The 27,689-nt window shown below is 44.8% G+C and overlaps 1 protein-coding gene across 1 annotated transcript; it reads left to right on the forward strand.

Annotated features, from left to right (window-relative positions):
- PXDC1 (PX domain containing 1) lies at positions 1-27,439 on the forward strand. Its single transcript, XM_065629646.1, has 5 exons — positions 1-697; positions 13,793-13,884; positions 14,165-14,282; positions 17,752-17,863; positions 24,703-27,439. Exons 1-5 carry the CDS (start codon positions 442-444, stop codon positions 24,818-24,820), a joined length of 696 nt encoding a protein of 231 aa, XP_065485718.1. The 5' UTR covers positions 1-441; the 3' UTR covers positions 24,821-27,439.
- The last annotated feature ends 250 nt before the right edge of the window (positions 27,440-27,689 follow it).

Consider the following 27,689-nt stretch of genomic DNA (forward strand, 5'->3'; position numbering starts at 1 on the left):
GCTGGCGCTGGCTGCGGGACCGGGGGCGTCACAGCAGCCGCGGGCAGCCCCACTCCCTCCCGCCGTGGACGGGAGAGGCTCTGCCTTCCTGCAGCGCTGGGGAAGAAGAGGCCGAGCCACCCCGCTCCCCGCCCCGGGAGGGGTGAGAGCCGCCCTGCTCGGTGCCGGGGGCTCAGCGGAGCAGGGGCTGGGGTGCCCGGGCCGGCCTCTCGCTGCGGGCCACCGTCTATGAGGCGCCGGCGAGCCCTCCCTCCAGCGCCGGGAGGAGGCTCAGCCCCGGCGGGCAGCGCAGGGCCGGACCAGAGCGGGGGCCGTGCGGCGGGTGGCACCCCCCTTCTCTCTTCTTCTTCCTCCTCCTCTTCCTCCTCCTCATAACTTGGCCGCGGCGGCGCGGAGCGCTGCGCTTCGCCCTCCGCCGGCGGCGGGGGATGCGGTGGCGGGATGGCCTCGGCCGTGTTTGAGGGCACCTCGCTGGTGAACATGTACGTGCGGGGCTGCTGGGTGAACGGGATCCGTCGGCTCATCATCAGCCGGCGGGGCGACGAAGAGGAGTTTTACGAGATTCGCACCGAGTGGTCGGACCGCAACATCCTCTACCTGCACCGCAGCTACTCCGACCTCGGCCGCCTCTTCAAGCGGCTCCTCGACTCCTTCCCCGAGGACCGGCCCGAGCTGTCCCGCTCCCCCTTGCTCCAAGGTCTGAGCAGCCTCCGCGGGCGCGGCGCTCGCTGCTCGGCAGGCGGGCGGGCGTTCAGCCGCTGCCGCTTCCCCCGGGGTGGCGGTGGCGGTGGCGGGGCGGGCGGTTCCCCCGGGCGGAGAGAAGGGGTGAGGAGCCCGAGCCGCTATGCGACCGGACGGGGCGGGGGGGCTGGGAAGCTGCGGGGGCGTTTTGCGGTCGGAAACTCCGCCCGGGCTGTTGATTTCTGGGGTTTTGGGGGTTTTTTTTTGTAAATATACGGAGTTGGGGGAGGCGAAGGGCCGTCCCGCAGCCCGGGCTGGGGCGAGCGCCGCGGACTCTGGGCTCCTGCAGGAGGGAGGTCCCAGCGCCGCCGCTGTCCCCAGCTCCGCGGGGACGGGGACTCCGGGCTGGGCTGAGCGTCAAAGGGGTCCTGTTCGCGCTGCCCTTCACCGCTGCCTCCGGCCTCCCCGAGGCTTCCCGAGGGAGGGTTGGGAGGGTTGTTGGCAGGAGAAGGGCTGTAGCTGAGAAATCTCCGCATGTTGGTATGTTGTTTGCCACAGGGAGAGCGGAAAAAAATAAGAGGCTGCAGCGCTTGCCAGTGGATGGAGTGAGTCTGGGAGCTGGCATAATTCCTTGCATAACTTCTGCAAAACAGGGGAATTGCACCAGTGGTTAGAGCCGGGTTTTCTCTTTTCGTTTCTGAAGTGGATTAACCCAACTCGAGAGATGTTGCCCGTGCTCAGGCCTCTCTGTACAGAAGCCGCATGTATGTGTTGAGCTCTCTTGGGGGTTGGTTTTAATTTGTTTAACTTTTGGGGTATTTTTTTAGATACAGTTATGTGTTTACTCTAAAATATTTCAAGTGTGCAGAGTTGTGTGGGGCAATCTGCTCATCTGAAAATGGACATGTCTGGAGAACTTCCAGTCTACCCAGTTGTTTGAGTAACCACATAAATTATTCGATTGAACGGAAATGGGAAGAAGCCAGTATTTTGTGTATGTTTTCCTCTGTGAGAGGATAGGGAAGGACTCGGTGATCCTGAGGGTCTCTTTCAACTGAAATGATTCTACGAAGCTCTCCCCTGCTCTTGCTTTGCCTCACCTTGCTAGTGTGACCCCCTTTGCAGAAGGTCTACGTTTTGCCATTCTGGGGGCTGGTTCTCCACCCTGCATACCAGTGTAAATCCACCGCATTTATTTCTCCACCCTACCTGTGTGACAGCGGACTCTTTTCACACGGAGGGGAGGCAGCACCAGCGGGTACTTCCCGGGCTGACTCTCCAAGGATGTTTTCTGACGGGTGTTTAAAGTGAGACATGGCTTTTTCTACTGCCCTGCCTGATCACTAACCTCTGGTGGTGGGGCGGAGGGGTTGTGCCTCCTTTAAAAAATGCTTATACCTTTCCCTCTTCTTCTTTCCGCCTCGGCGGCGGGAGCCAGAGCCCGCTCCCCGGCCGGTGTCCCCCGGCTCCGGGCTCTTCCCCATCCCGCTGCCGGGAGGTGGCAGCTCGGTCCCGCCGGCGCCGGGGCAGCTCCGCCGCCACTCGCAGGTCCCGAGTGCCCTCTGCAGACGGCGGGGCTGAGCGCAACCCGCCAGCCCCGCCAGCCCCTTGCTCTCCGCCCCGGGGTGCGGGCTGGGAGATGCTTGCGGGAGCTGGGTGCCGGAGGGCGGCTATCGCCCCCCACTTGGGTGCGGGCTGGGAACGGGGGAGTCTTCCGGCTGTTGCTGCAGATCGCTACACCCCCACCTTTCAGCCCTGCTGTGTGCCCGACACAGTGTGCTTATACCGTGTCTCACACGATTAGGTTGCTGATCGAGGATCTAAAATATTGTGAACATGTATTATCCATTGCGGGTGATTCTTAGTAGTGCTGAGTGGCAGTAAATTCGAAGTAACACAGCCTATAAGTGTATATGGCACCTGGGCCCCAGCTTTTGAGGATGCCAGGTAGCAAGCCTGCCTGTGTCTTGTAGGGCACAGCACCTCCCAGAGTCACTGTGACTAAAATTTCACTTCCCAGGTAGTCCTTGTACTTGTCGGCTTTATGGGGCTCTGAAGAGTAGCTTGGCAGCTGGACCGGGACGTGTGCTGGCCCTGGCCACAGAGAGACTCGATCTGTGCTGGCCCTGGCCTCGTGCCCGTGGCATTGTGCTCCCTCCCCATCACTTCAGGGACAGGAGCTCCTGCATGTTCTAAAGCCATTCTCGTTCCTCAATGCCTCTCTCAAGTGAGGGTGGTTCCTCTTCTGTCTGAAGACCTGCCAGAGCTTTTGCAAAATATTAAACTGTTTTCACATCTCTCTGAGGCATCATTTGTGCAGTTGGAGCCAGATGGGATTATAGTCCCATGCACTGGCTTCACTTGACAGTCCCAGGTAACATACACCATTAGTGCATGAACAGCTAAGAAAGAGTAAGCATCCTCAGTCTGCGACACTCAGTTCCTGCCTAAGACCTGGAGCCAGCAACCTTCACTTACCCTTATCTCAGGAAAAGGCGTACTGACTGCAGTAGAATTGGGAATGAGCAAAGCATCAGCCCAGGATTTAAAAAATCGAAACCCAATATAAGCAGACCATGATCTTTTCAGCTTGGTGAGGGAGTGGGGGTTTACTTTGCAGCAGAGACAGAATAAAAATGAGGAATAGTTTCTAAGCAATCACAGCGCACTTCACAATTTCAGTAATACTCTGTTTAAAATTATGCTGCTCCTGCTCTAAAGAAAATTACTTTGCAGACTGTGCTTCTCTGCATAGAGAACACTTCATCATACCAGCATTTTAAAGTGACTGCCCACAAGCTTGTGTAACTTTACAAAATTGAAACATAAAAATCTCTCTTAACTAAGTGACACTGATGCAAAGCTTTGGATGTAAGAATAGATTGCATGGGACATGTCTGGTCTTTACAAAACTCTGGGGGTGAGCATGGTTTCTTAATGTCCTGTTTAAAAGTAGACATCCTGCTACCTACAGTGAAGCTCAACGTATTAAACCCAACAAAAACACCTGAAAAAAGCACATTCTTGTGTGTGTTTGTCATATACATTTGTGTGTATTTTTATATACAAACAAATGTATGTGCATATGTATGTGGGTTTGTATATGCGTGTGTGTTTATCTTAGTCTTTCTGAAATGAGGTGAATATTAGCTGTGCCTTTTATCTGGAGGAAGTGGTAAAGTGTTGCAAACCAAATTTGCGTTTCATTGAAGGACTCCAAAGTCCCTACAGATTTGCCTAAATAGCATTAAAAGGACTAACATTATCCTACAGCTCAGTCAAGCTGCAGTACGTTACTTTTAAGGGATATAGTTGAGCTCGAGCTATTTGATGTTACTAACTTTTAAAAAGAAGATTTATTTTTTTTAAACATCAGCAATATTAGAAAGAGTTGGTTGTTACCATTATTGCTGATTTCAGCAAACAGCTCATGCTGAACAGGAGTGTTCCCCTTTTCTTGCTCAGCAACAGCAAACTATCCTCTCCCTTCCTTTCTCCACCCCTCATGCCCTTGGACTGACTTCCACAATGCTTTCCCTCTCTGTATATGTTGGAGCTGCTGAGTGCTTTGAGATGACAGAGGAGAGGATGTGAGGTACAGTTTTCTGCCATGGCTGTTCATCTCATCCTTTATTTGATACGAGAAGAGGGGAGGTCCCAGGGGGGAGTATGGCATTCACACAATCTGGCCTTGTCTTTGATAACTAATAAGAACATGTGGCAAAGTGCACTCTCTGCATCTGGAGTGTGCTATGATGTTAAGGGCCAAGGACATTCAACAACAAAAGGCATCTTACTGGTAAGCTGGTAGACAGGGTTAGATATGTGCATACCTGCAGGGTGACTAAATATGATTCACTGTGATGTTACCAGTAACTTGCTAGTATTTTATTTGTGTCTGAGATGTGCCCATCCCTTGCTCTAGGCAAGTGCACAAAAGAGGATCACAGAAAAACGTGGGCTAGTCCACACTTAAGAGAGCCAGAAAATGGCTTAATGTTACTAAACTGTCTGTTTCTATATGCAAAATAAACAGCCTTTGTATTTAAATCAGTCTTCATGAGAAAGGCTACACTATGGACTTAGAAGGTGACTTGAAACTGATGATTTAGAAATAGTAGCAAGAGACCAAATAGACACTGGAAGTGAGGTATAAACCCAGAAAAGTACTCTTCTCTTTTTTTTTTTATCCCCCTCCTTTTTTCTCTAAGTATTACTTCTGAGAGGTTTTCATCTAAGATTTATCCTAGAACTTGATCCATCTTCAGTGCAGTCAGCAGTCAGACACCTGTCTCTGACTTCAGTGTGGGCAGGATCGGCCCCTGAAGTGCTGGACCAGGATGCCAGAAGAGCGTGTTAGCAGCCTTTCAAAGCTGGGATTTGTTTTGCCCTTGCAGTGGCAGGGTAGTTTCTGGCAATCCTCCTCTGCCACTGTTTTGTCACCTTTGTCATCAGAACAGAGGCTCAGATGCTCTTCCCATCTCACTGTATCACACCTATGTGTCGTGCCTGGTCCTGCTCTGTTACTCTGAGCTGTCAAGTCAGAAACTCTATTCAGTCTTACAGATTTTTTTTTTACTAGATGGGCCATCTCTTCCCAAAGTGCTCATTTTCCTCCCCCTTCCTTCTTTCCATGCCTCCTCTGACTCATTCTGCTCTGTCATGGCCTTTCTGTTATTTTCTCTCTGCATCTCCAAGTTTCTTCCCCTGAGCTGCTTTCTGTTCCCTTTCGTTGCCCCTAGATTTCCCTCACCAGCTTCCTGCCATCCGTGGTTATCTGTGGCTCTCCAGAACTTTTCCCTTCTGCCTTTCTGGTACTCAGCCTCTGTCCATCCACAGAAGTTCTCCAGTAGTGGTGGAGATTTCCTATAGAAACTTAGCATCTGTAGCTTGCCTCGCAGTGTAGAGCCTGAGCAGTCCCTCCCAGATGACTAAGGCTGAGGTCTAGCTCTGAGGCTTGTGCTCACCCCTGGCATGGCTGCCTCATGTGGGAAGCAGGTGGTGGACTGTTTTCCATGTCCAAGTGTCTGTGCACCAGGAAACACAGGGGAAGCTCCTCCAGGGCTGCCCTTGGAAGGACTTGCACAAAGCAGAAAGCAGTTCCTGAAGAGCTGGCCCAGGAACATCATGTTTGCTTGCAAATGTCGCGTTCGTAACTTATGGTTTTCTATATACTGCATGATAGTGTTGTTGTTGTTTACAAGACCATCTGGGAGTGTGATTTATGGGAAGAGGGAGCGCTACAGAAGCAGCATAGTGCTTTCCACAGACAGCAGCTGTTTTGGTGCTGTGACAATACAGATAAATACACTGCATCTATTGTGCTCTTTTCATTGTTGACATTGTCAACAGTTCATTAGTGGAGCTTGCTCAGAGCTTCTGTCTTGCAGACAAAGGATGCAGCTCTTAGTTATCAGGCTCTAGCAGCTCTGTATAACCAAAATTAAGTTTGAGGCTTTTGGGTTTGTTTTCTATTAGCTGAATTTCATGGTTCATCAGTAATGATGGAGATAACGGAAGCTTGCTGTGTCATTATAAAGCTAGGCACAAGTTGCTTTTTTTGTGGTGGATGCAGGCAATGTGTCTGAGAGGCTTTTGGTGGCATGAAATGGAAATGAGGTTGTTTTTTCATGACAGTTCTCACCTGATAAGAAACCAGTGTCAAAAACTGGTTGTAGGAGCTTGCATTGTTCATCACACTTTGACTGCTTTGCTTGCTTTTATCTCATGCTTCTTTGACATCTTTTTGTTTCTTGTGGCTCATCAGGCATCAAAACAGGGAGCTCTGTGGGGAAAGCCGGTCTGCTGAGTTCTGTCACCAGGAGGTGCCGTCTTCCCTGCAGAGGTCCTGGGAGATCCCATAACTAATAATACATGTGTGGAAAACCCATTCAGCTGGAGGGTCTGAACTTCTCAGCTTTTAACTTGCCTCCTTGCTTTGCGTGGCTGTTTGAGTGTGCCAGGGTCCTCAGGTGGTCACGGTCACAGCCCCTGCTCTGGGAGAGTTCAGTTGAACAATTGTTTGGATAGGACTTTGACCACATTTTTACATTTGCATATGAGCTGCAAAAGAAGAAATAGCCTATGTTAGAGCCAGGTGTGTGCAGTGCGGGCAGGCTTTTGGAAGCTTTCTGTCTTTCTGCATCTGTATCTTCAACATGCTCTTTGCTACCTGGTGGGACTTCTAAAAGTATGGAGTGAGTTACATGTCGTTTGTGTACTCATACCCCTTAAAAAACCTGTCCCTATTTTGTTCCTCAACATCATATTTAAGAAGGGCAGCATAACATGTAACACATTTTAAAAATCCACCCCCTGCACCCCTCTTTTCAACTCCATCATATCCTTTTAGCTGCTCCCTGAGTAATACCACCAAGATGGATCACATCAGTGATATTGCATAAATAATAAACCTTTTGTAAAGGCTTTAGATACTGTAGTGACTCTTGTCATATGAGATGGATGAATTTCCCCATGAGGGTAAGGGGCAAGTGTGTCTGCCCCAAGGGTGGGGTGTTGTAGAGTTAGGCAAGAGGCATCGAAGAGGGCTTGCCAGAGCTGCCAGCCTAAGTCAGACCAGTGCTGTAGCCAGCTCTGGGATCCTGTCCCTAGTGATGAGAACCAGATGCTGCAGAAGACAGCATAAAAAACTGGCAGAGAACAGAAAAATGACAGTCCTGGTCTCTAATAATTGGAGATATGATATCCCTGATTGCCTGTAATTATCTCCCCTTCTCTGGATCTTATCAAGTCTTTGGACTTGAAGCATTCCTGTGGTGTTATTTCTACGGAGTTATTGAAGAAAAATTGTGTTAAACAAGCTTTCCCATCTGCTTTTTTTTTTAAATTTCCTGCCCTTACATACCACTAAGTATTCCTTTGTCCTTCTAACAACTTTATGTCCTATTCTCCTCTGCCAGAGAGGAGACAGCTGTAAGTGGGAGCTGGTTTGGCCTCCTCAGAGTCCAGTCTAAGATGGATAATGCCGTGGTTCCCAGGCAGTGAGGTTTAGGGAATGTGTGTCTGCAAGGAGAAGGAATGTTACCAGGGCAGCTGCTGGTGGGGAAGAGGCATCATGACTGTGAAACAGGGAAAGATGCCAGCTTAAGTGGTATTGAGTTCAACAGAGGGAGAAAATGGGAAGCAATGCAAAGGAGGAAAACAGCAGAAATCATTGGGCTGAGTTGCCACCTCTCAGCCCTGGTCCGCATCACAGCTGAGTGGCTTCAGTTCCTGCATGATTCTGTGGAATATCAGTCCTCAGGGATATTCAGAAGTCACCTTGACATGGTGACATGACAGATTAGCAGCCTGGTCTGACTTTGGACTTGGTCCTTCTTTGGATGAACTGAATGACTGCCTGAAATCTCTTCCATTGGATATTATTCTGTGCTTTTGTACACCTCCTCTTGTGGCTGTGGCCCTCCTGCTATTGCCCCATCTGCATCCTGAATTGTGTGTATGTGTGCTAATGGGTTAGAACATATCTGAGGGAAAGAAGGAAGAAGGAGGGTAAAAGATAAAAAAGATTGAGCACTACATGTTAATTAATACTGTAACTGTTGAAGTCATACAGTCTGGTCAGGAGAGAGAGCAGAGTAGCAGTCTTCTGTACAAGACAGCTCATGTGTCTTCACTAAATATCTGAAATCCCTAGCTGCTGCTCATGGGTTTGTCCAAAGAGATAAGGATGGGCTTAAGATCTGAGTCTATAGGCCTTAAATCTTTCTTGCAGTGCGGGTTAACAGAACACAGTAAGATTTCTCCTTGGATTTATTTGCTGCTTCTTTTTTCACATTGATATCTACTCTGCAGTCTTCCTATAGGGGATGGAGAGAAGATTAGGTGAGGAGGGCTCAATGCAATATTTTAATCTTCATGTACCTACTAAAATACACAGCATTTAGGAGTATCGCCGTTCCATCTCGCACACATTGTCAGAAAGTACACCTTGGCTTCTGCTCTTGTTCAACCTTCTTTACATATGGAACTGATTTTGAGAAAGCAGGAGATCTCTTGGGCATTCTTTATTCCTCTCCTGACCACAACCCTGAAGTGGAGTCCTTCAAACTGGAGAAACAGGGCTTGCCCACAGTTTGAGATCAGGTACACATAGTGACTTGTACATAGCAACGCATCTCCAGAAAAACAGACGTCTCTGTGTCATCATTGAGAGATGACATGAGACATACTTGACTTAGGCATGAACTCACTCTTCCTTGAAAGGCAGTGGAGAATTGGTGAGACAATGTGCTCATTGTGGACATCAATAGTCAGGACTGCGTAGTGATTTCATTATGACCTTCGGAGCACATGCTGCAATTCCTGTCCCACTTCGTTTGGTAGAATCACGCAGCGTGTTATCTGCGGTTGTCAAAATATTGTTAGTCTCAGATTTGGTGGCTCACGTGGCAGTAATAGGACAGGCCTACCAAGGCTTGTGTGTTGACATCAGGAATTGGCTCCCCGTTCCTTCTCCTCCTCCGCTGAGCTCGTTTCCTGCTCCTTTGCAGCCCTGGGCCCCCTCCCACGCCGCGAGCCAGCGTGCCGGGTACGAAGCCGCTGGCCTGCTCGCTCAGCCTCCTGCAGCTGCTCCGGCACCGGGGTCCCAGGGCAGGCAGGATGCTGCAGGCCTCGGGGGCTGTTTGGGCCGTGTTTCTTTCCAAAGATGTGTTGCTGTGCTTAAGGTTGCTACGTACCCGTGGTCTCCAACTGCAGGCAAATCCTTTTCATCCAGTCTTAAGGGGTCTGCCTGGGGATTTTGGTCTGCGAAGGGGCAAAAAAGATGTCTCCTCCTTTCTTAAGAGGAGATCGATGACCACGGGGGTTGTGCACACAGCAGAACCCTGCTAAAAGCACATATCCCAGGTACAGGCGAGTGCCACCCTGGGTTAGGAGGTGTGCCTGTATCGTCCCCCCTGTCACCCAGCATGTGAGCTCCCCTGTGTGAAGGGCGAAGAAATGTTAGAGGTTTGTGGTATTTGGCAACAGAGTTTGTGGTAAACAAGGAGCCAGTGGGGTTCCAGTTTACCTCAAGCCCTATAAACATAGGTGTTTATAGCATTTAAATCATTTGAAGTGATAGTTAATTATCTAAGCACAGTTTGGGTAACGAGACAGAGAGCAAAGTTTTCCTGGGAAGAGTTTGCACATGTTTTCCATTAGCAGTCAGGCAGGGGCCAGGGCAGAGGAAAAGGCATGAGAACAGGCTTTCACCATGACCTCACGAAGAGATTTCCAAGCTCTGAGCTCAGCTCTGTTGCATGACTGAACAAGTGAAAGAGGATGCAACTGGTTCCAGGCTACTGGCTGCTTTACTGCTGTCTTATTTTTATTTTATAGCAAACTGTCTGAATAAGGATTCTTGGGGTCTGGAAGTCCCAGATGGAAAGACGGGCATGTATTTATGGTCTGTGGGCAGAGAGACAACAGCCTCAGGGCAGGCTGTAGCTGCAGGACGGATGCTGCATACGTGGCCAGCGAGTCCCGTGCACTCCAGCTGCATCCAGCTTGTGGTGCATTTGTGTCAGGGTTAATGAATGGTGGAAGTGCTGGGCTCTGTCTGCAGAGTCAGCTGGCATGTGTGTCTGTCTGTTTGTTCAGGTGTTTCCAGCATCTGGAGATTCTACGCCAGTCTGTCCTTTTTCTTTTTTTTTTTTTTTTTTAATCTGCCTCATCGAAAGTTCTGAACAAAAAAAAAAAAAAAAAGACAAGCAGGTGAGAAACACGCACAAAATGAAAAATAGAGATGGAAAACTTGGGTGCAGTTCTGCGACCCTTCTTTCCACAAGTCCTGATTCCTGCTCAAACTCGGTATAGTGCCTGGGTGAGAAAGGAGCTTGAATGTGGCATCCTAGCCTGCAGCCTCTTTCTTCTTCTGTGAAGGCTGGGGTTTCCTGAGGTGAAGCCTTAGACAAGAGCAAGGTGTTCCCTGCCGCTCACCTAATTGTGCTGGCGAAGCAGAGGCAGCCCTGTGTTGCGGTGTGGGAGAGGAAATGAGTTGCAGGAGAGGGTGAGAGCACCCTAAACCAGTGTTGCCACCACCGGAGGCTTCACCTCACGAAACCGCAGCGTTTCTCATGCACGGATGTGCTGTAGTTGATGACAGCAGCCAGTTAGCGAGTGCTGAAAGGGAGCAAAGGAGGGAACGGGGCCCCGCTCCTCCCGGCTGCTTGGCAGGCAGTGCCTCGCTCCACGTAACGTGGCTGTGGGGTTGTAAGCGGTCCCTCAGATTGTGGGATCAGAGGCTGTGATGGACAAGAAAACCATGAGGGAATCTGGTAACTCCTAAAACCAGACTTGTAGAGTTAAGATAAATGAGGGCCTTACGAACTTCATGGCTATTGCAGAAGAAATTGCAGGGTTCAATACATATAGCCAATCAAGTGATTTCTGTGTATTTGGGCGGAAGACATATGAAAAGGAAGGCTTTAGCCCAGCCAAACTGTATTTCCTGTGTGGAGGATTCATGTAAGGTCAGCAGCTTTACACCCCAAAGCTGTGCATCTGTAACCATTAAGCACATATATAGGAAGCTGTCCAGGCAGATGTGTCACTTACACTCCTTCCTACGCTGTCTGCCTTTTGGTTTTGATATTACTAAAAGCTTCAGTAAGGAACAGCTTTTATAATGTCAGATGTTTCAAGTCGTCTGTGCCAGTTTCCAAGTTGGAGTGTGGGTTTGCATGGCTGGTACCTTTCCAAGAGCTGGAAGGACGAATATACCCGGGCTGGAAATTCCTGGTGGATGCAAGAAGCTGTAAAACCTCCCACTGGGTGATCTGTGACAGTGTGACAGGCTGACGGCTGTATCTGACTTCTCTTGCTGAAGCATAAAAAGGCTGTGCGGAATTGCAGATGCTTTCCCTGATTACTAATGAGGGAAAATCCTAACTATTTGGCTGATTTTCCTCACAGAACGAATGCTCAGTGTTGATGATGAGGTGCTTTTTTTTTTTTCTTTTCCCCTGGCCTGAAAGTCTTAATTTATTTGAAAGTAACCCTTTTCCTGGGAAAATACTAGTTTCAACAGTGAATGCTTACTTGGGAAAGGGTCTGACGTTGGTAGTGGATTTGAGAGAGGGCAGCTGAATGCCACATCCCGAGTGGCTCAGCAATGAGGTGTTTGCCTCCGAGGTGGGAGCTGCAGTCACGCCATCTCTGCTCTGAACGTGTCAGTATTTATGTAGACAGGAGCAAGACCAGCAGGAGAAGTGGAAGCATCCCATGGTAGCCGGCACCACGGTGGCTAGCTTGGTTTTCTCTGATGTGGGCTATGGCAGGGCGACAGCGTGTTTCTAATATCACTGATGGTGGTGTCTGAACTGTGGGGCCGTAGGCAGCTTTTTTTTTTTTTTTTTTTTTTTAGGGAAGATGAAAACACTTTTTTTGAAAGGTTTGAGCTTGGTTCAGATGTGGGATGGGGACATATTTGTGGAGGGGCAAAGCAGATCCACCCGGGCCTTCTCACACCCAGTAGTTAGCAAGATGAAGGATGCTGGTCTGCAATTCAGGTCTGTAACGTCAAGCACAACCCAGCTAACACACAGTCTATGGACCCATGCCGATGAGTTAATTCACGTTTACAGCCTTTTAGTGAATTTCCATGCAAAGCTACCCAATTGCAGCGTATGTCAGTCAAAGCAGGATATGCTGCTGCCTTCTATGCCTGCTGGTGTGCTCTGCTCTGGGGTGAGGTGGTAGAGATGCGGACAAAAGAGGCAAGATGAGGGACAGTCGAGCAATAGAAAGGCTTATGCAACCAGGTTGCTTCTGTGGGACAACTGTCTAGTAAACCTGGTTGCTCCAGAGACAATCTCTGCTCTATTTAGAACTGTAATTGGAGGAGAGCTGACAGCTTCTAAGTCACACTTTTGTCTGGAAAGTTTGTATGGGATCAGATCAGGTAACAAACAACAAGGTCTGATGCAGATTGAAACTGTGGATGTTGTCCCCATGCTGTTCATGTTTGATGGCCATTTTTTCTACATTTTGGCTAGGGAGATGGAGATGTGCTTAATTTGTCACAATTTTAATATATTGAAGTGTTTTCTCACAGACTGCTTTACAGAGTTTTAGTTTTGATTTATTTGGTCTTTTTCTGCCCCAGCTTTGTGGCTTTTTTGTTTGTTTGTTTTTATCAGCAGAGCTTGTTAAATTTAATAATCTCTTAGTTATTTCATTTTCATGTGTATATTCTGCTCCTTGGAAAAAACCACACAACTATGGGGACAAAACAATGACTGGGTTAGAAAAAGTAGGTTACAAAGATCAGAAATAAAAGGATTGCTAGAGGGATGCAAGATTTTGGGGCTTACTTCTCATATTCCCTGTACATGCATATAACCTGTGCTGTATTTCCCTGAGTCTACTAGAGTAGGGGGAATTTAGAGGTGCCTTGCATGTTATATATACAAAATATGGTATTACAGTTGAAGATCCCCATACTGAGCAATTCAAAATTAGAAGCATTGTAATGCATCATTCTGGACAGTGGACAGCAAAATTTCCATTTTAATCCCTTCTGCAGAACTGTGATAATTCAGTTATTAAAAAAAAATCAAAAATTTGTCTTGCACTTGAAGAACATGATACTGAGAAATCTTCCTTGGGCTGCTCACAGAGGCTTACATTCAGAGAAATACAAGACTGACCTCAAAGCTTTTTGTTTAGCTTGTGTTTAGTTTTTTCCTCTTATCTATGGGTTGTGGGTTTTGTTTTCTTGAGTTTTCTTTTGCTTTTTATTGTCAGAAAAAAAAGATGAATCATAGTTCTTGGAAGCAGAAAACAGGCTGTTTGATTATCACTGCTGGGAATGCTGTATAGTGAAACTGTGGGTGAAGGAGTAGGCAGTTCTGCTTGTCTTGCAACTCCTAAATATGATCATAAACAGCTGATTTTGTGTCAGACTTGTAACTCTGGTGGTAACTACACCGACCTCAGTTTAGGGTATATACTTTATGATCAGTGTGGCTTAGAAGACATTTCTGGGAGGCATGATGTTTAAGGTTGTTCCTCATCTTCTGGAGCAACTGCTTTTGGCTGCTGAAGCATATATACACATGAAAGTGTGCTTTTGTCTATGCTCACGATCTGTTTACTTTGTTTCTAGGGCTCATCACAATAAAAGAAGCCCATGATATAGAAGCCAGACTTAATGAAGTGGAAAAGCTTCTGAAGACTATTATAAACATGCCCTGGAAAGTAAGTAAGCCAAGTTTCACATTTAGCCCAGCTTGACTCCTCCTTCATGGTGACATGCACTCTCGTGCAGATTAGAAAGTGATGGGCTTTGCCAAACTCTCAAAGAAACAGCAAATTTTTTTGGTATCTTGGAGAAGTGCTGAGTGCCAGAACTGTGTAATTATATCTCCAAGCTGCTGCTTGTAATAAGTCTTTCTGTTGTACCATGAAGGGGTGGAAAGGGAGAAAAGGGACAAAGCAAACTACTGGTAAAAAACAGACGTCTGTTTCTTTTTCTAAGTATTCAAGATCTGAAGTTGTCCTCACGTTCTTCGAGAGATCTCCTTTGGACCAAGTTCTAAAAAATGACAATGTCCATAAAATTCAGCCAAGCTTTCAAAGTCCAGTTAAAATATCAGGTAAGAGTTGTTAGCTTCCTACAGTCGACACAAGAATTACAGAATGAAAATGACATTATTTGCTGTTCCCCTTATTCTTTCTCCCTCAGCAATTCAAAATGTAGTTCTCCATAGTCTGCTTTATAATAAAGACATATAATTAGCCTCGACATACTATGCAATATGCATGCAGGCAAGTAAAACTGAAAGCTGAAAAATGCAAAGAAGTGAATGTGAGGAAAATGCAGTCCTCGCTATCATCACATATGATAGTGCTGTTACCACCAGGAAGGAGTTTTTGAGGTTATTGATACAGTTTTGTATCAGTGCCAAGTGGTGAGCAAAACCAGTGGTGACAATATTAAATATTATTAGGAAAGGAAAGGAGAACCGAAGAAAGGAGCAGAATCCTGTCTTGAATACAGTATGTGCAATTCTGGTCTCTCCATCTCAGAAAGGATATAATGGAATTATAACCATATGAGTAAAGGACAAGGATTCAAATTGTTGAACAGCTTCTCTAAGAAAAAGGTCAAATAAAGAAGGACACTTCAACTTTGAGAACAGATGACAGAGTGGGGATATGGTGGAAGTCTACAAAGCTGTGAATAGAAGGAGGTCGATTACCCTGTATTTCTACTGAAATGAGAACTATAGGTTATCCAGTAATGTTGACAGAAAACAGGCTTTAAACAAACAAAAGAAAGGTTATGATATTGTTTTGTTTCCATTCGGAGAACAGTTAAGCAGTGGAACTTATTGTCATAGAATATGGTAGAACTGAAAGTATAAATGACTTCAAAAAGGAATTAGACAAGCAAGGGCAGGAAAAGTACATTGAGACCTGTCACAGGTGGAGACATAGGAAGCTTCTAAAACACAGATGCTGGTGTGTAAAATGGACAGCATATCACTCTGTCCTTGCCTGTTCTTTCAGCCTTTCCCCTCTTCATCTGCTACTGACTATTGTTAAAAAGTTTGTGAACTTTTGATATGCCTGGTTTTGTATATCCATACTGAAACATGTTGTTTGAGTCTAATGGCAACTGCTGGTTTTGTGCTACTAGGAGAGTTTATTTCAGATAATGAAATAAAGTGAAATACTACATAGTCCTTCAAGTTACACGAAGTGTTTAGCATTAAACTGGTATCGGTTTTCTTAGGTACTAACAGTATATCGGTTAATGGCCAGTCAGCATGTCAACATGCTAAAGGTGTAAGCAGTGTCTTAAGGATTGATCTTATACACAAGGTAGACCTTTTGTAATTGATCCTGAGCTCTGATTCTAAGTGAACTAGTCCTCTGTTAAATAAATATTCTTTTAATTAAATGGTAAATGGTTTATGAGCCCACCAATAACTCTGTAGAAGGGTGCAGCGTCATACAGAGCCTCAGTGAGAAGCGTGGTCTTGCCAGCCTGTCTGGGCTGGTGCCTTGTGGAGCCCCCAGCCCAGGCTGCAGTGTGGCATGGGGACTGCAAAGAAGAGCCCCCAGGGTCATGCTGCAAAGTGGGGTGACGCAGGTCTGGCTTTCTGGGGGCCAGAGACAGGAGCCAACATGTGTGTCTCATGCCCCATCTGTGGCCAGGGAGGTTTGGATGACGTCTTGACTCGATGTGGAGGCCTCAGGTGAAATTCCTCATGTCCATGTTCCCAGCATTAGTCATCTTCCAAAGACCGAATGTGGTTACTCGCTTTGCTCCTGAACACTAAGATATATTCTCAGCACTGACCTTTGAGAGCATATTCCCTGTTTTCTTCTGAAAGAGGTTGCTACTCCATGGGACCAAGCTGCGAAGTGGGTCCTAGGACGTGCTCATTATGAAATGAAGGATCCCCAAAGTATGTGCTGTGAAAATCTTTCAAAGAGTGGCTGCTGTCAGTGATAGCTTGTTCTTTTTGCAAACAGGCAAATATCAAGAATAAATGTATTTGGAATTGCATTGGTTAGAAACTGTAGCATTGCTTTAGGTTGGGGCTTTTTGCTGTTTGGAAGGGTTTCATGTAATTTTTATGAGGATGTGTACCCCCTTAGGACACACATACTCTGTGTGTCCATGACTCAATATGTCACATGGTGGGTACAACAGAGAGAAGAAGATGGTCAAGATGAATCTAAATTCAGAGCAGGGATGCCTGGCTGATGGACAGTGGCCAGCAGCAAAGGGAACCCTCCTGCCAGCCTCTATGTAAAGGAGCTATGGAAACTGTGTTAGCTGAATAACAACGTTGGGTTTTAATTCTAAATTAATTGTGGTAGAGATGAGTCATACCTAATTAATTGAAGAAAGGTTTTTCCTACCTGTGCAGCTATTAGAAAGCATCTTGTGGTAATCAGATTTATCGTTTAATTGATTGCTGCAAAGAATTTAAGAACATAGGTGGAAATTTGATAATAATTGATATTTGCCTCGTCTGAATGTTGCACACTGGAACTGGTTTCAGTGTCTGGCAGTGTTGTCAGTAGATGGCAGTAAAGGTTAACATTTAAAGCAGCTCACACAGTAGTGAAATGCTGTAACTCTTTGGTCACGTCAAGGACACTGGGAAAATGCTGTGGCGTTCAGGTCAGTCATAATGCAGGTTTCTACATGGCTTGCAGACCTAGAAAAGCAGGCAAAAATGGTTTGTGTTCTCTGAAAAAAAGAAAACTGTCCCCCATGTGGTCTTGTCCAGAGTGGTAGGTGATACGGAAGAGACAAAGGGCTGCCCTCTTAGATGAAAACTGAATTTGAATTTATGGTGTAAATCTTATTCTGCAGTACAGTGTTGGTTCAAGGTGAGTCATGAGTGAAATGTGATTCTGCAGAGATTCAGTGTTTTTACCACCCCCAAACAAATTCCTCTGAAGTCTGTTACAGTTACAGTAAAATACAGTCTGAAAGTCAAAGATTACTTTTTCAATAAAAATATGTGAGTTTTGGCTTTTCCTTAATGTAGGAACATGTAAATGTACACATCATAAAATTCCCTCTCTTCTTTCTCCTGTCTCTGCAGAGTTGAGGGCAGCATAGAGGATGGTATTGTTTTACTCTCCTTAAAGATGGTGGTTGAATTAACTTGGAAGGTCACTTTTTATTTCCTTTTTCTTGTCTTTTTGGGTTTTGCTTAATTTACTTAAGACTGAGATTATCTAGGCAAAATACAGTTATGTTTTGGTAGTGGTAGGTTGCAACAGATAGATGTGCTGCCATTCTGTTTAAGGGTGACAAGAATTTTACCACTGGTAATAACAGGGCTGAAATTGGGCCTTGCTTCACACACTTCCATATCATGAATGGATTACATGAATAAAATTGCTTAACCACTGACAGTTAGCAGATGTAAGAAGCTACAACAGCAACTCTTCATTCCTTCTTTCTTGTACAGATTTTCAACGTCACGCACACATCCCGGTGCGTAACCATGTCAATTCCATATGATATGCAGTTGTTTTCCAGATTTTTTTTTTTTTGTATTTTCATCTTGTTTTTCTTTCTTCTCCTGACAGAAATCATGCGATCAAATGGATTTTGTTTAGCCAACACCGAAACAATAGTCATTGACCACAGTATACCCAATGGAAAAGAGAAGCACCTGGATGTAGATTCAGCAGAACAGTTGTAAGTGCACTTTGTGCAGGAGTAATGCTGTCAACTTCGGATAAACTGTAGGTTTTTTTCCCCTTAGGAAAGAGTTATCCTCTGTCTAGGAGCAAGGCTGGTACAGCTGTCATTCTGACTGGTTAAAGATTACTGGGTGTGATTGCAAACACTTCACAGCTCTTTCTATGAAAATGGATAAAATGGCTGTCAGCGAGAATGATTGACCCCAAGGAGCTCAGCCCTCTGTGTATGAAAAAAAGCTGTAGTCCTTCCAGGGGTCCTTCCAGGTGAGAATAGAGGAGTTCTTTCTCTCATGACTGTGATGAGAGCTGGTTTGAGCCCAAATTTGGAAACCCAAACATCCTTACAAATAGAATATTCTGCTAGGAAGGGTATGCTTTATTTGAGAAGCAAAACACCATCCTCAGAGGAGGGGAACACACCCCTCCAGTGCTGCAGCATGCTGGGACTTGGTGAAGCACGTGGATTTCATCAGGGGAGAGGGAAGTTAGACTAGTCTCATTTATAAATTCTGCCTCCTAATGCATGTAAGATTCTGGGGTCAGAGACCTGTAACCAGAAGAGCTTTCAGGCAGGTCTTAGGCCAGTAACTGTATTGATAGATGGGTGTTGACGGAAATTTGTTCCTACAGATTTCTGTCATAGCAGGTGATTGATATCTCAATGAGCTTCAGGTAGTGAAGCATTTAAATATTTTTAATGAGAAACATTGACCTACTTTTTCATTAAAGCAATGATAATGATGGAAACAGAATACAAAAAGCCTTGTGGAGGCTTTACATTTGAACACGGCGCTATCTTGCCGCATTTGAAATGTGGTCATTGCCAGTTAGTGGAAAGGTTTAGAGCTTGACAAGACTTTTGTCAGGGGCTGGAGTGTATCTCTGGCTCTCATCTGATTTCTTGATGTCTTTCTATTCACTTATCACTTAGTGTTTTGAACCTTGACCTTGCTAACAGCATTTAGGCTTGTAAACTTGTATTAATGAGGGTAAAGATACACACCGGAGGTAATTCTGTAAGGCAAATGTCTGGAAATTACAGTGGTCATAGTTCATAGTATATCACTCTTCAGTAGTGGGAGTGACGAATAATAGGAGCAAATAACCAAAGAAAGCCTTTTCCTGCCTTATTTTGATGATTTTAAAAAAATGTTGATTGAAAAAAATATATATAGTTTTGATTTTAAAAATCTGCTGCAGCCCAAGCAAGACTTGCTGGTCTGGGATCAGAAACTGTCATCATCTGTCATCCCATTGAAGTCAGAGACTATTAAGGCCTGAAAATACAAATATAATAAAAACAGTACGGTACGCATCATTTCCCAGGAACTGTTGTGGAACAAACAAATCTAGGATAACAGCCTGGCTTTGTGCATTTGTGTTTTAACTTCCCTGAAGGAAGTTGAATCAAGAGTCAAGAAGTTAATACATTTCAAATGTCTGTTTTACGTGGTGCCCTAAATTTGCCCATCCTGTAGCTGTATTCTATAGCTGAGAAGTAATAGCTATGAGATAATAGCACTTGTGTAGCACAGCTGTTTTGTAAGAATTGAAATTTTTTTAAAAGCAGAAGTTTTCTATACTGTTGCTTTAAATGCAGGTTAGTAGCCCAGAAAGGAAGGTTTAAAGTCTTTCAAAAACCTTTGCAGTTCCTTTTTGGTCTCTGTAAAATTGGATTTATGGGATTTGTGTTTTCTGTTCTAAAATCAGAGTTAATTCCTTGTGGACTTGTATATCTTTGAATAAGAACTTTTTTCTTTCAGCAACATTAAAGTCTATATGACTTCTGGGTTTTGGCTGCTGATGTACTTGAATCAGACATTTTGCAAAGCAAATCTGTACTTTTTGAAGAGAAGCACTTGGAGCTTCAGCAGGTAACATTCATTCCCCAAGGTCCTGCTGCACTGGTTAGCTGTTATAGCCAGCAGTGTTACCTACCCAGCGATCCACCAGCTGAAAAGTCTCACACTTGTTTCAAAAGAAACTATAGCATTTTTTCAAGTTGGACTTGCTTACTCTGTTGTTCTGAAGTAGTTGCTTGCTGCTTCCTTCATTTTCTCTATAATTTTAGTTGGCAGTACGCCCTACTTTTGCAAAATGTGACGAACCCAGTGTGCTGAGCATCCATGTGGCATAGTCCTTTTATGCATGGATCTTGGAGTACTCTGCAGTCTTTTTGAAAGGAAAGGTGGTCAATAAATGCACTTAAAATTATGCTTTGTTTTGTTACAGAGGGGCTTGTCCCTGCCAGGACTTTCTGCACTTCTATCTTTTAGGCCAGCAGCAGAGGCTATGGCATTGGATATGCTGCCCTTTTGGCACATTCACTCCAGTACTAGATGTGCATTTTTCAGGATGGTGCTACTACTGTCAGAAGCATCTTGCAGTCAATGGAAGAGACTTTCACGTGTGGCGATGCAAAAGCAGCACAGAGATAGTGAAATTAGATACAGATTTTTTCTAAGAAAATGAAATCCTACTCTTGACAGGAAAAACAAATACTTCCCCTGTGCATTAAGGTTGGAAAAGACCCTTAAGATCATTGAGTCCAACCTAACATCGAGTAAACCTAATGCTGCTAAGTCCACCACTAAACCATATCCCTAAGTGCCACGTCTACACATCTTTTAATCACCTCCAGGGTTGGTGACTCCACCACTTCCCTGGGCAGCCTGTTCCAATGCCTGAACAACCCTTTCCATTAAGAAATTTTTCCTAATATCCAATCTAAACCTCCCCTGGGACAACCTGAGGCCATTTCCTCTTGTCCTATCACTTGCTACTTGGTAGAAGAGACCAACACTCTCCATGCTACAACTTCCTTTCAGGTAGTTGTAGAGAGGAAGAACGTCTCCCCTCAGCCTCCTTTTCTCCAGGCTAAACAGCCCCAGCTCCCTCAGCTGCTCCTTATCAGACTGTGCTCCAGGCCCCTCGCCAGTTTCGTCACCCTCCTCTGCACTCTCTCTAGTACCTCAATGTCTTTGTTGTTCATGAGGGGCCCAAAACTGAACTCAGGATTTGAGGTGGGGACTCACCAGCACCAAGTACAGGGGAACCATCACTTCCCTAGTCCTGCTGGCCACACCATTCCTGATACAAGCCAGGATGCTGTTGGCCTTTTTGGCCACCTGGGCACACTACTGGCTCATATTCAGCCAGCTGTCAACCAAGACCCTCAGGTCCTTTTCCTCCAGGCAGCTTTCCAGCCACTCTTCCCCAAGCCTGTAGTGCTGCCTGGGGTTGTTGTGACCAAAGTGCAGGACCCGGCATTTGACCTTGTTGAACCTCATACAATTGGCCTCAGCCCATCAATCCAGCTGGTCCAGATCCCGCTGCAGAGACTTCCTACCCTTCAGCAGATCAACACGCCTGTCCAACTTGCTGTTGTCTGCAAACTGGTTGAGGGTGCACTCAATCTTCTCGTCCAGATCATTGGTAAAGAGATTAAACAGAACTCACCCCAATACTGAGCCCTGGGGAACACCACTTGTGACCGGCTGCCAAACGGATTTAATTCCATTGACCACAAGTCTCTAGGCCCGGCGATCAAGCCAGTTTTTTACCTAGTGAAGAGTACACCCATCCAAGCCATTAACTTCTATATACCTTGTTTCTTCTTCCTGGAGAATGTTATCAGCAACTCTAATGCATTAACAGAGGCTAAAATGGTCAAAAAGGTTGTCTTATAGCACAAGAAGGAGGACTTTGTGAAGGGCCATGTGTCTGTCAATGTACTTTGGGGAAAAAAAAGCAAGGGCAGCAGTTTGGGCATTTAGGAATCTGCATGTCCATAGTAGCTTGAAGAGTTTATTTTGGGAAAAAGACCTGTTGGTAACAGCACAAAAGCATTTTAGCTGTTGGGTGTCCTATACAGCTGCTAGCTGTAGTTTAACAGTCCTGGTTTATTTGGTTTGGTTTCATATGAGCATTCTAGAGCCATGCTTTGCAAACCTGTGCCCACACTTCCTTTTTGGTGGCCAGGAAAGCTTTCTGCATAACCACAGCATATGAATCCCACTGCTTTGTACCTCACGTGCTACTTGTAGTACCCTATCAGTGAGGCTGAAGAACCACAACATCTGTGGGGCCTTCCACTTGTAGTAATCTAGTTTTATACAATTGACAAGAGAAGGAGAGCAGAATCTGGATAACCTCTTTGATTCCTCTTCTGCTTTGTTCATTCTGTCTGCCCCATTGGTATTTCATAATCTGTTGTTTCTGGATCACTAACAGTCTGCAAGACAGCACAACGTGATCTGCGAAGTGTTTGCAAGATACCAAGTCAACTCCCTTCTGCACATGTTCCCACACATACACCAAGCAAACAGCCTGGAGGGAGTAGGGGAATGAGGGTAATGAACGTTCAAAGTTCAGTCTCATTTCAGTTTCATTCTGAGTAAAGAGCATAGCAACAGCACTGCAAGAGAAAATCCATGATTTTCTGTTCAAAGGAATTGTGGTCCTCATCATTGAAGAAGAGGTGAGAAGGACCAGGTAGGAGTGTGGAAAAGACAGAACTATGTCCATACATTGCAGGATGTATAGACCATGCTATCCAATAACCTGTGATGCTTCTAGAGGAAGTTTTGGGGAGAGATGGGAGTGGGAGATTTGTCTGCTTGTTTACCCTCCCACTCTTCTTTCAGTCCTGTGAAATACGTGATTCTTAGGGCTCTTTAGGGTGAGGTTAGAGTTATGTCTGCGGTAGCCTCATTAGTCCAACTAGTTCATGTGTAGGTGAGATGCAGTTTTAAACCAAAACTTCATCTGTTTATCTGCTATTCAGAGAGCTGAAGTATGCCAGCCTGAAAAGGTGTTAGAGACTTGTCCTATAGTCAGAGCTAGGTTAGGATTTCTTTTTCCATCTTGTGCAATTTTTCAGTTTCTTTTTCATTTTTTTTTCACTCTATCAGAACGAATGCAAGTTCTTTCAAAATATTAAAGACAGTGTATGAGAAAAAGAAACCTGACAGTTCTGCAAGTCCCTTGCTTGAACAGAGATGAGATTTAATCCTCGGCTGGCAGTGACTGCCTTTAACTGCTAGGTTATCTGGGAAGAAGCAAAATGTTTTCTTACGGCAGAAATTCAAGCCTCCTTGGAATGGGAGCATGTGTTACCGAGTAAAGTGTAAGTTTTAATGAGCTGGCGCCTTCTGGCTCTGAGAACAGGTGTGAGACAGTGGGTAACCCTTGCAGAAGTTCAGGTTTTAACAGAGGAGTCAGGAAGTGGGAAGGAAAATACCAAAACCAGTGAAACTAAATTTGGGAATCTCTTTATATTTGGATGTTCTCTTCTTGTCAAAGCCTAAGTCTCGTGCCACAAGGAGGACAGCAAGCATCTGGAGGAAGGACACTGTAGTCATTGTTTCCTATTTGTGTTAGCGATTTGGCCTCGTACAAACACCAAACCCAGAGAAGGTACTTGTGAATTGAAAGGGTGAGAGTCCAAGTTCAGATGGGAAACAAAGGCAGTTTCCTTTCCATTCTTGTGTGTGAACTGAGGCATTTTGTGTCTCTGCCACATGCTGTGAGAACAAAATGGAAGGATGTGGATCTCAGCTACATGATTCACTCTTCCAGAGCTCACTTGCTGCTTCCTTCCTTCCTCACTAGTAGCTTTGAAAGTCACGGATGACAAGATGATTTGCTTGCATGCACCATGGTTATCATTGACTTATGGTTTATTCATATACACATGGGTGTGGGAAGGAGGAGGTGTACATGGGATCAGGTCTGAGTACTTTTGTGAAGATTTTCCCATACCACTGTGAAAGCTCTTCTAGACTCATAAAAATCACATCGTAGAGGTATCCAGAATTGCCTGACAAGAAATGATATGTCCCAGGAAATTATTCATTCCTTCGTAGGAGGGGAGCCCTGGGACATGAAAACAAATTAATGTTTTTGACCCATCTCACCCTAAACGCAATGTGGTAACCAGGGGTTGTGAGATATGGAGTTCAAGTATTATGATGACAAGTGCTGTGAAGAGTCAGAGTCATACTAGAGAGGAGTCATAGAAGTCCCTTTTACTGAAGACTGTCTCAAGAGATGAGAACTTGCTCTCCTTGTCTGCTGAACAGCTGTGTGTTAGCACAGTTTTAAAGGGGAATAGCCGTCCTGTTTTACTGAGAGCAAATTCTTCAGTCCATTCATTTCCATAGTTTATAAAGAAGCAGGCTTTCTGTTTATTTAAGGACATGGAGAGCAATGGTTTCCATTTACTACTCAGCTCTCTCTAGGAAGTGTTGAATCTTGTTTTATGAAAGTGACAGTAGATGCCATTGCTGGTGTCTCCAGTAGATTACACTAGCATAATGACACGTAGGCTGATGCCAGAGAAACTATAGCTTTGTGATTCATAGTTGATCTGCATGGACCTTCCTTGACAACGTCTAGTATGAATTCAAGTTTCAGGCTGGCAGGAGAGGGAGTGAGATACTGAAGCTTTGGAAAAAAGAGTTGAGACTCTAGATCTTTGTCTTTCAAACCAAGCTTCACAAACCTGAAGCTGCAAACCAGCATTAGAAATACTCCTACTGCAACACTGCTCTGGTGTGAAGCAAGTCCACAAGTTACATTTACTCAGAAATTTAACTTGCAGTGCCAGCAGAAGCATTCTTACCTGAAGCCCTTTTTCCAAATAGTCCCCTCACAAGTGTCTTTTCTCAAAATTTTCGGGTGTCAGTCTTCAGATATCCTAGCCTTTTCCCTCTCCCCCAGTACTTTCAATTCCTTTGACTTTGATTTTCTAAAAGAACATTAATGACTTAATGCCTTTTGTTGTTGTTGTTCTTTTTGTTTGCTTTTCTTTGTTTGTTTTTTTCTCCTTAGGTTTGAAAGTGTTAGTGACTTTACTTCAGAGCTAGAAGACAGTGATGATCCAACAGCTTATGTCACCAATTTGACATACTACCACCTGGTCCCATTTGAGACTGATATTCTGGACTGAGGCTGCTCGGTGACTCAGTCAGCCAGTATCCAGCCGACCTCTTCGTCCACAGGCTCTGCTATCTCTGGCGTTGCATCTCTGTGAATAAGGCTGTGCAGGCAAGACCAACAGCAGAGAAGTTGCAGCAAGTATGCCACAAAGCTGGTTTTGTAGTCTGGCCCTCCGTTGTGTGTTGTGGAGACATCTTGTAAGGAGCTAAATGCTTCGCTGTTGACAACAAACTCATTTTCTGTGAAAGCAAGGCAGCAGAGGCCTCTTGGGGCTCAAGGAAATCTCTGCGACGTCTGTGGGAGCTGCCACTTCGACACAGCCATGGGAAACTTGTGCTGTACTGTGCTGTCACCCATGCTCCTTGGCTTGCAGCGCAAGTTGAGGCTTCCTCTTTTAGAATACCACCAGAAACTTCCCCAGATGGCGTGACCACACTTTTTATGCTATGTAAGCGAGAAGGCAAGCAAACCAGCTGAATTTTGTCAATTCCCTCCGTGGTTGCTTAATGGAGGTCTCGTGGGTCACTTTTTGCGCAGCTACCGGATGACTGGTGCCTTACACGAGATGTCAGAAACACCATTGAGTGCCTCCTGGAAACAGAGCACATGAGCTGACTGCTTTACTTCTTTTAATCATGGGTTTTTATATATTCACTGAAGAGGCAACTACTCTTTCCTGGAACAGTAAAGCAGACAGCAGCTGGCATTGCAGTGGACTCTGCATGATGTTTGGGTACCTGTGTGATTTCAGAGATCTGGAAAACTGATGGGAATGCTGAGAGGCCCCCTGCTAAGAATGATCAAGGTTATGACAGGCACTTGGCTATGATTTTCTTTTCATGTGGACCAGCCAATGTGAATGGTGCTTACAGTTGTTTACATCAGAGAGATAATTCCCTATGCATATTTCTTCCCAGAGGATGGGGAGGAAGACAATGAGATTTACGTCACTGTGTTTGGACTGGAAAAAGAACGATAAGCTACAGTGTGTCTACAGTGGCAGGAAAAAAGCTCTCTCCCCTGCCAGCCTGGCTCAAGGAGTCTATCTGGCTTTCCAAGATCTGTCTGCGGGGCTGAGTACAGGCCTTCTTGTCCTGTAATGCTGTGGATTTCAGCAGAGGTAGGACAGCGGGAGCAAGAGCGGGGTTGGACCCTGCAGCCTCCTGACTACTGAGGAGTGACACGTGAAAATTTCCTCGGGGTCTCTCTCTTGCGGAGCACTTTGAAATCCTGGCTCTCACTGGGAGGGCTCAACACTCGACAACATGACCTTTTGTTGAGGTTTTTGCGATCTGTTTGCAAACATGATTTTGAAGGGATCAACATGGGAAGGAATGCATTTTGGACTGGTTTCTTGGTAAAAGGGCTTGCTTGGTCCTGAAGAAGTTGACACAACCTCCTTCTGCAGACTTTTGATTTATATCTATAGAATAACGGTCAAAAAGAATTTGCTAATGTAAATAATAAATTATTGAGAATCCTGATTCTTTTACATGTTATGTTTTTAAAATATATTTTAATGAAATAAAATATAACTCGCCCTCAGTACTATTCTGCAACTTAAAACAGCGGCTTCCTTTTCCTTTTTTTAAATTTTTTTTTTTTAAGGGCAGTTTCCTCTTTCTTTTTCTAGTAGTTTTGGAAACATGCTGAGATTTGGAAATTCTTTCTGTGCTGCATGCATTGCCCATACTGTAGATATAGCGTCTACCCATTTGAAAACTCTCCACCTAACTTCCGATCTTGTGTCTAGGTCTATGTGGTTTAATACCACTGAGTTTATTGCAGGAATTCTGTGTTTTCAGGACCATAAGTGAAGTCAAATCTGGCAGTTATTCTTTTTGATGATAAAGCAGATTCTTATATGTTAAATTTCTGGAATAGAAAGGGATATGTTCTCACTCATGCAAAGGCTTTCTGAGAAGCCTCTTGAATTACAATTGGGAGGGGTTTTTGTTTATTTGTTTTACTCTCATTAGTTCTAACTCTTCTGTCAGTGCTTTAAGTTTACCATGATGGGGTAGAAATAACATCTAGTAAACATGTGTATTGGATTGGGAGTTGGGATGTTTGATTTCAGTTCCTGGCCCTTCTGTCAGTCTACCATGTTGCTTTGAGTAATTCCACTTCATCTCCCTATCCCTGAGTTTTCCTTGAGTCATATTTTGAAAAGCATCAAGTGTCATTGGCTTTTGATGCAATATTGTGCCCTGATTCATTTGAATTTTCCTATGAATTTTTAACCACATGATAAGTACTTATCTTTTTTAAAGCACTTTAAAATATCTGTATTAAAAACAGACAAACAAAAACAAAACAGAGAAGTATTGTTAATTTTTAAAATGTACAACCACATGCCTCATATGAAAACCAGCTAAGCTGCATGCACAGCAAAGTCTTCAGGGAATGAGGAGTCTAATCCAAAGGAACTAATTTGCAAACAGAAGTTGCACCCATTTCACTTGGATTTTTCAAAAAGCCATTTTGATCAAGTGTTTTCCAGGGATGATGTCCTGTGATTTATTTGTCTTAGCTGAAATATGTTTATTTGATGAACCAAAGTCATGTGAATGATAATGTATATTCCTTTGTCTATAGTGCCAATTAAAAAAACCCCTTCTTTGGTTAAATCACTGCAACTTTCTCATGTGGATCAGGTCTCTACAACTGGAAAAGATTCAGAATATGAATTATACATATGGTCGATTCATGTGTACAGATACCTTACTGTTGATCAAAAAAAAAATCTTAGTTTTAACATGATTGAAAAGGAACACACAGATTTTTTTTTCTTTTGAAGCAGCTTTAATTGTAGACTAGTGACATCTTGCAAGGAGATAGTCTAAACTCATCATCCAGATATCATTCTGTTAAATTTC

This window comes from Caloenas nicobarica, chromosome 2, assembly GCF_036013445.1.
Source record: "Caloenas nicobarica isolate bCalNic1 chromosome 2, bCalNic1.hap1, whole genome shotgun sequence".
NCBI classification, from domain to species: domain Eukaryota; kingdom Metazoa; phylum Chordata; class Aves; order Columbiformes; family Columbidae; genus Caloenas; species Caloenas nicobarica.

What these genes read in the sequence shown, in the direction of transcription:
- PXDC1 (XM_065629646.1), top strand. Translation starts at nt 442, where the DNA reads ATGGCCTCGGCCGTGTTTGAGGGCACCTCGCTGGTGAACATGTACGTG. An exon ending in CCGCTCCCCCTTGCTCCAAG is followed by an intron (nt 698 to 13,792) that starts GTCTGAGCAGCC and finishes CTTTGTTTCTAG; the next exon opens with GGCTCATCACAATAAAAGAA. An exon ending in TTATAAACATGCCCTGGAAA is followed by an intron (nt 13,885 to 14,164) that starts GTAAGTAAGCCA and finishes TCTTTTTCTAAG; the next exon opens with TATTCAAGATCTGAAGTTGT.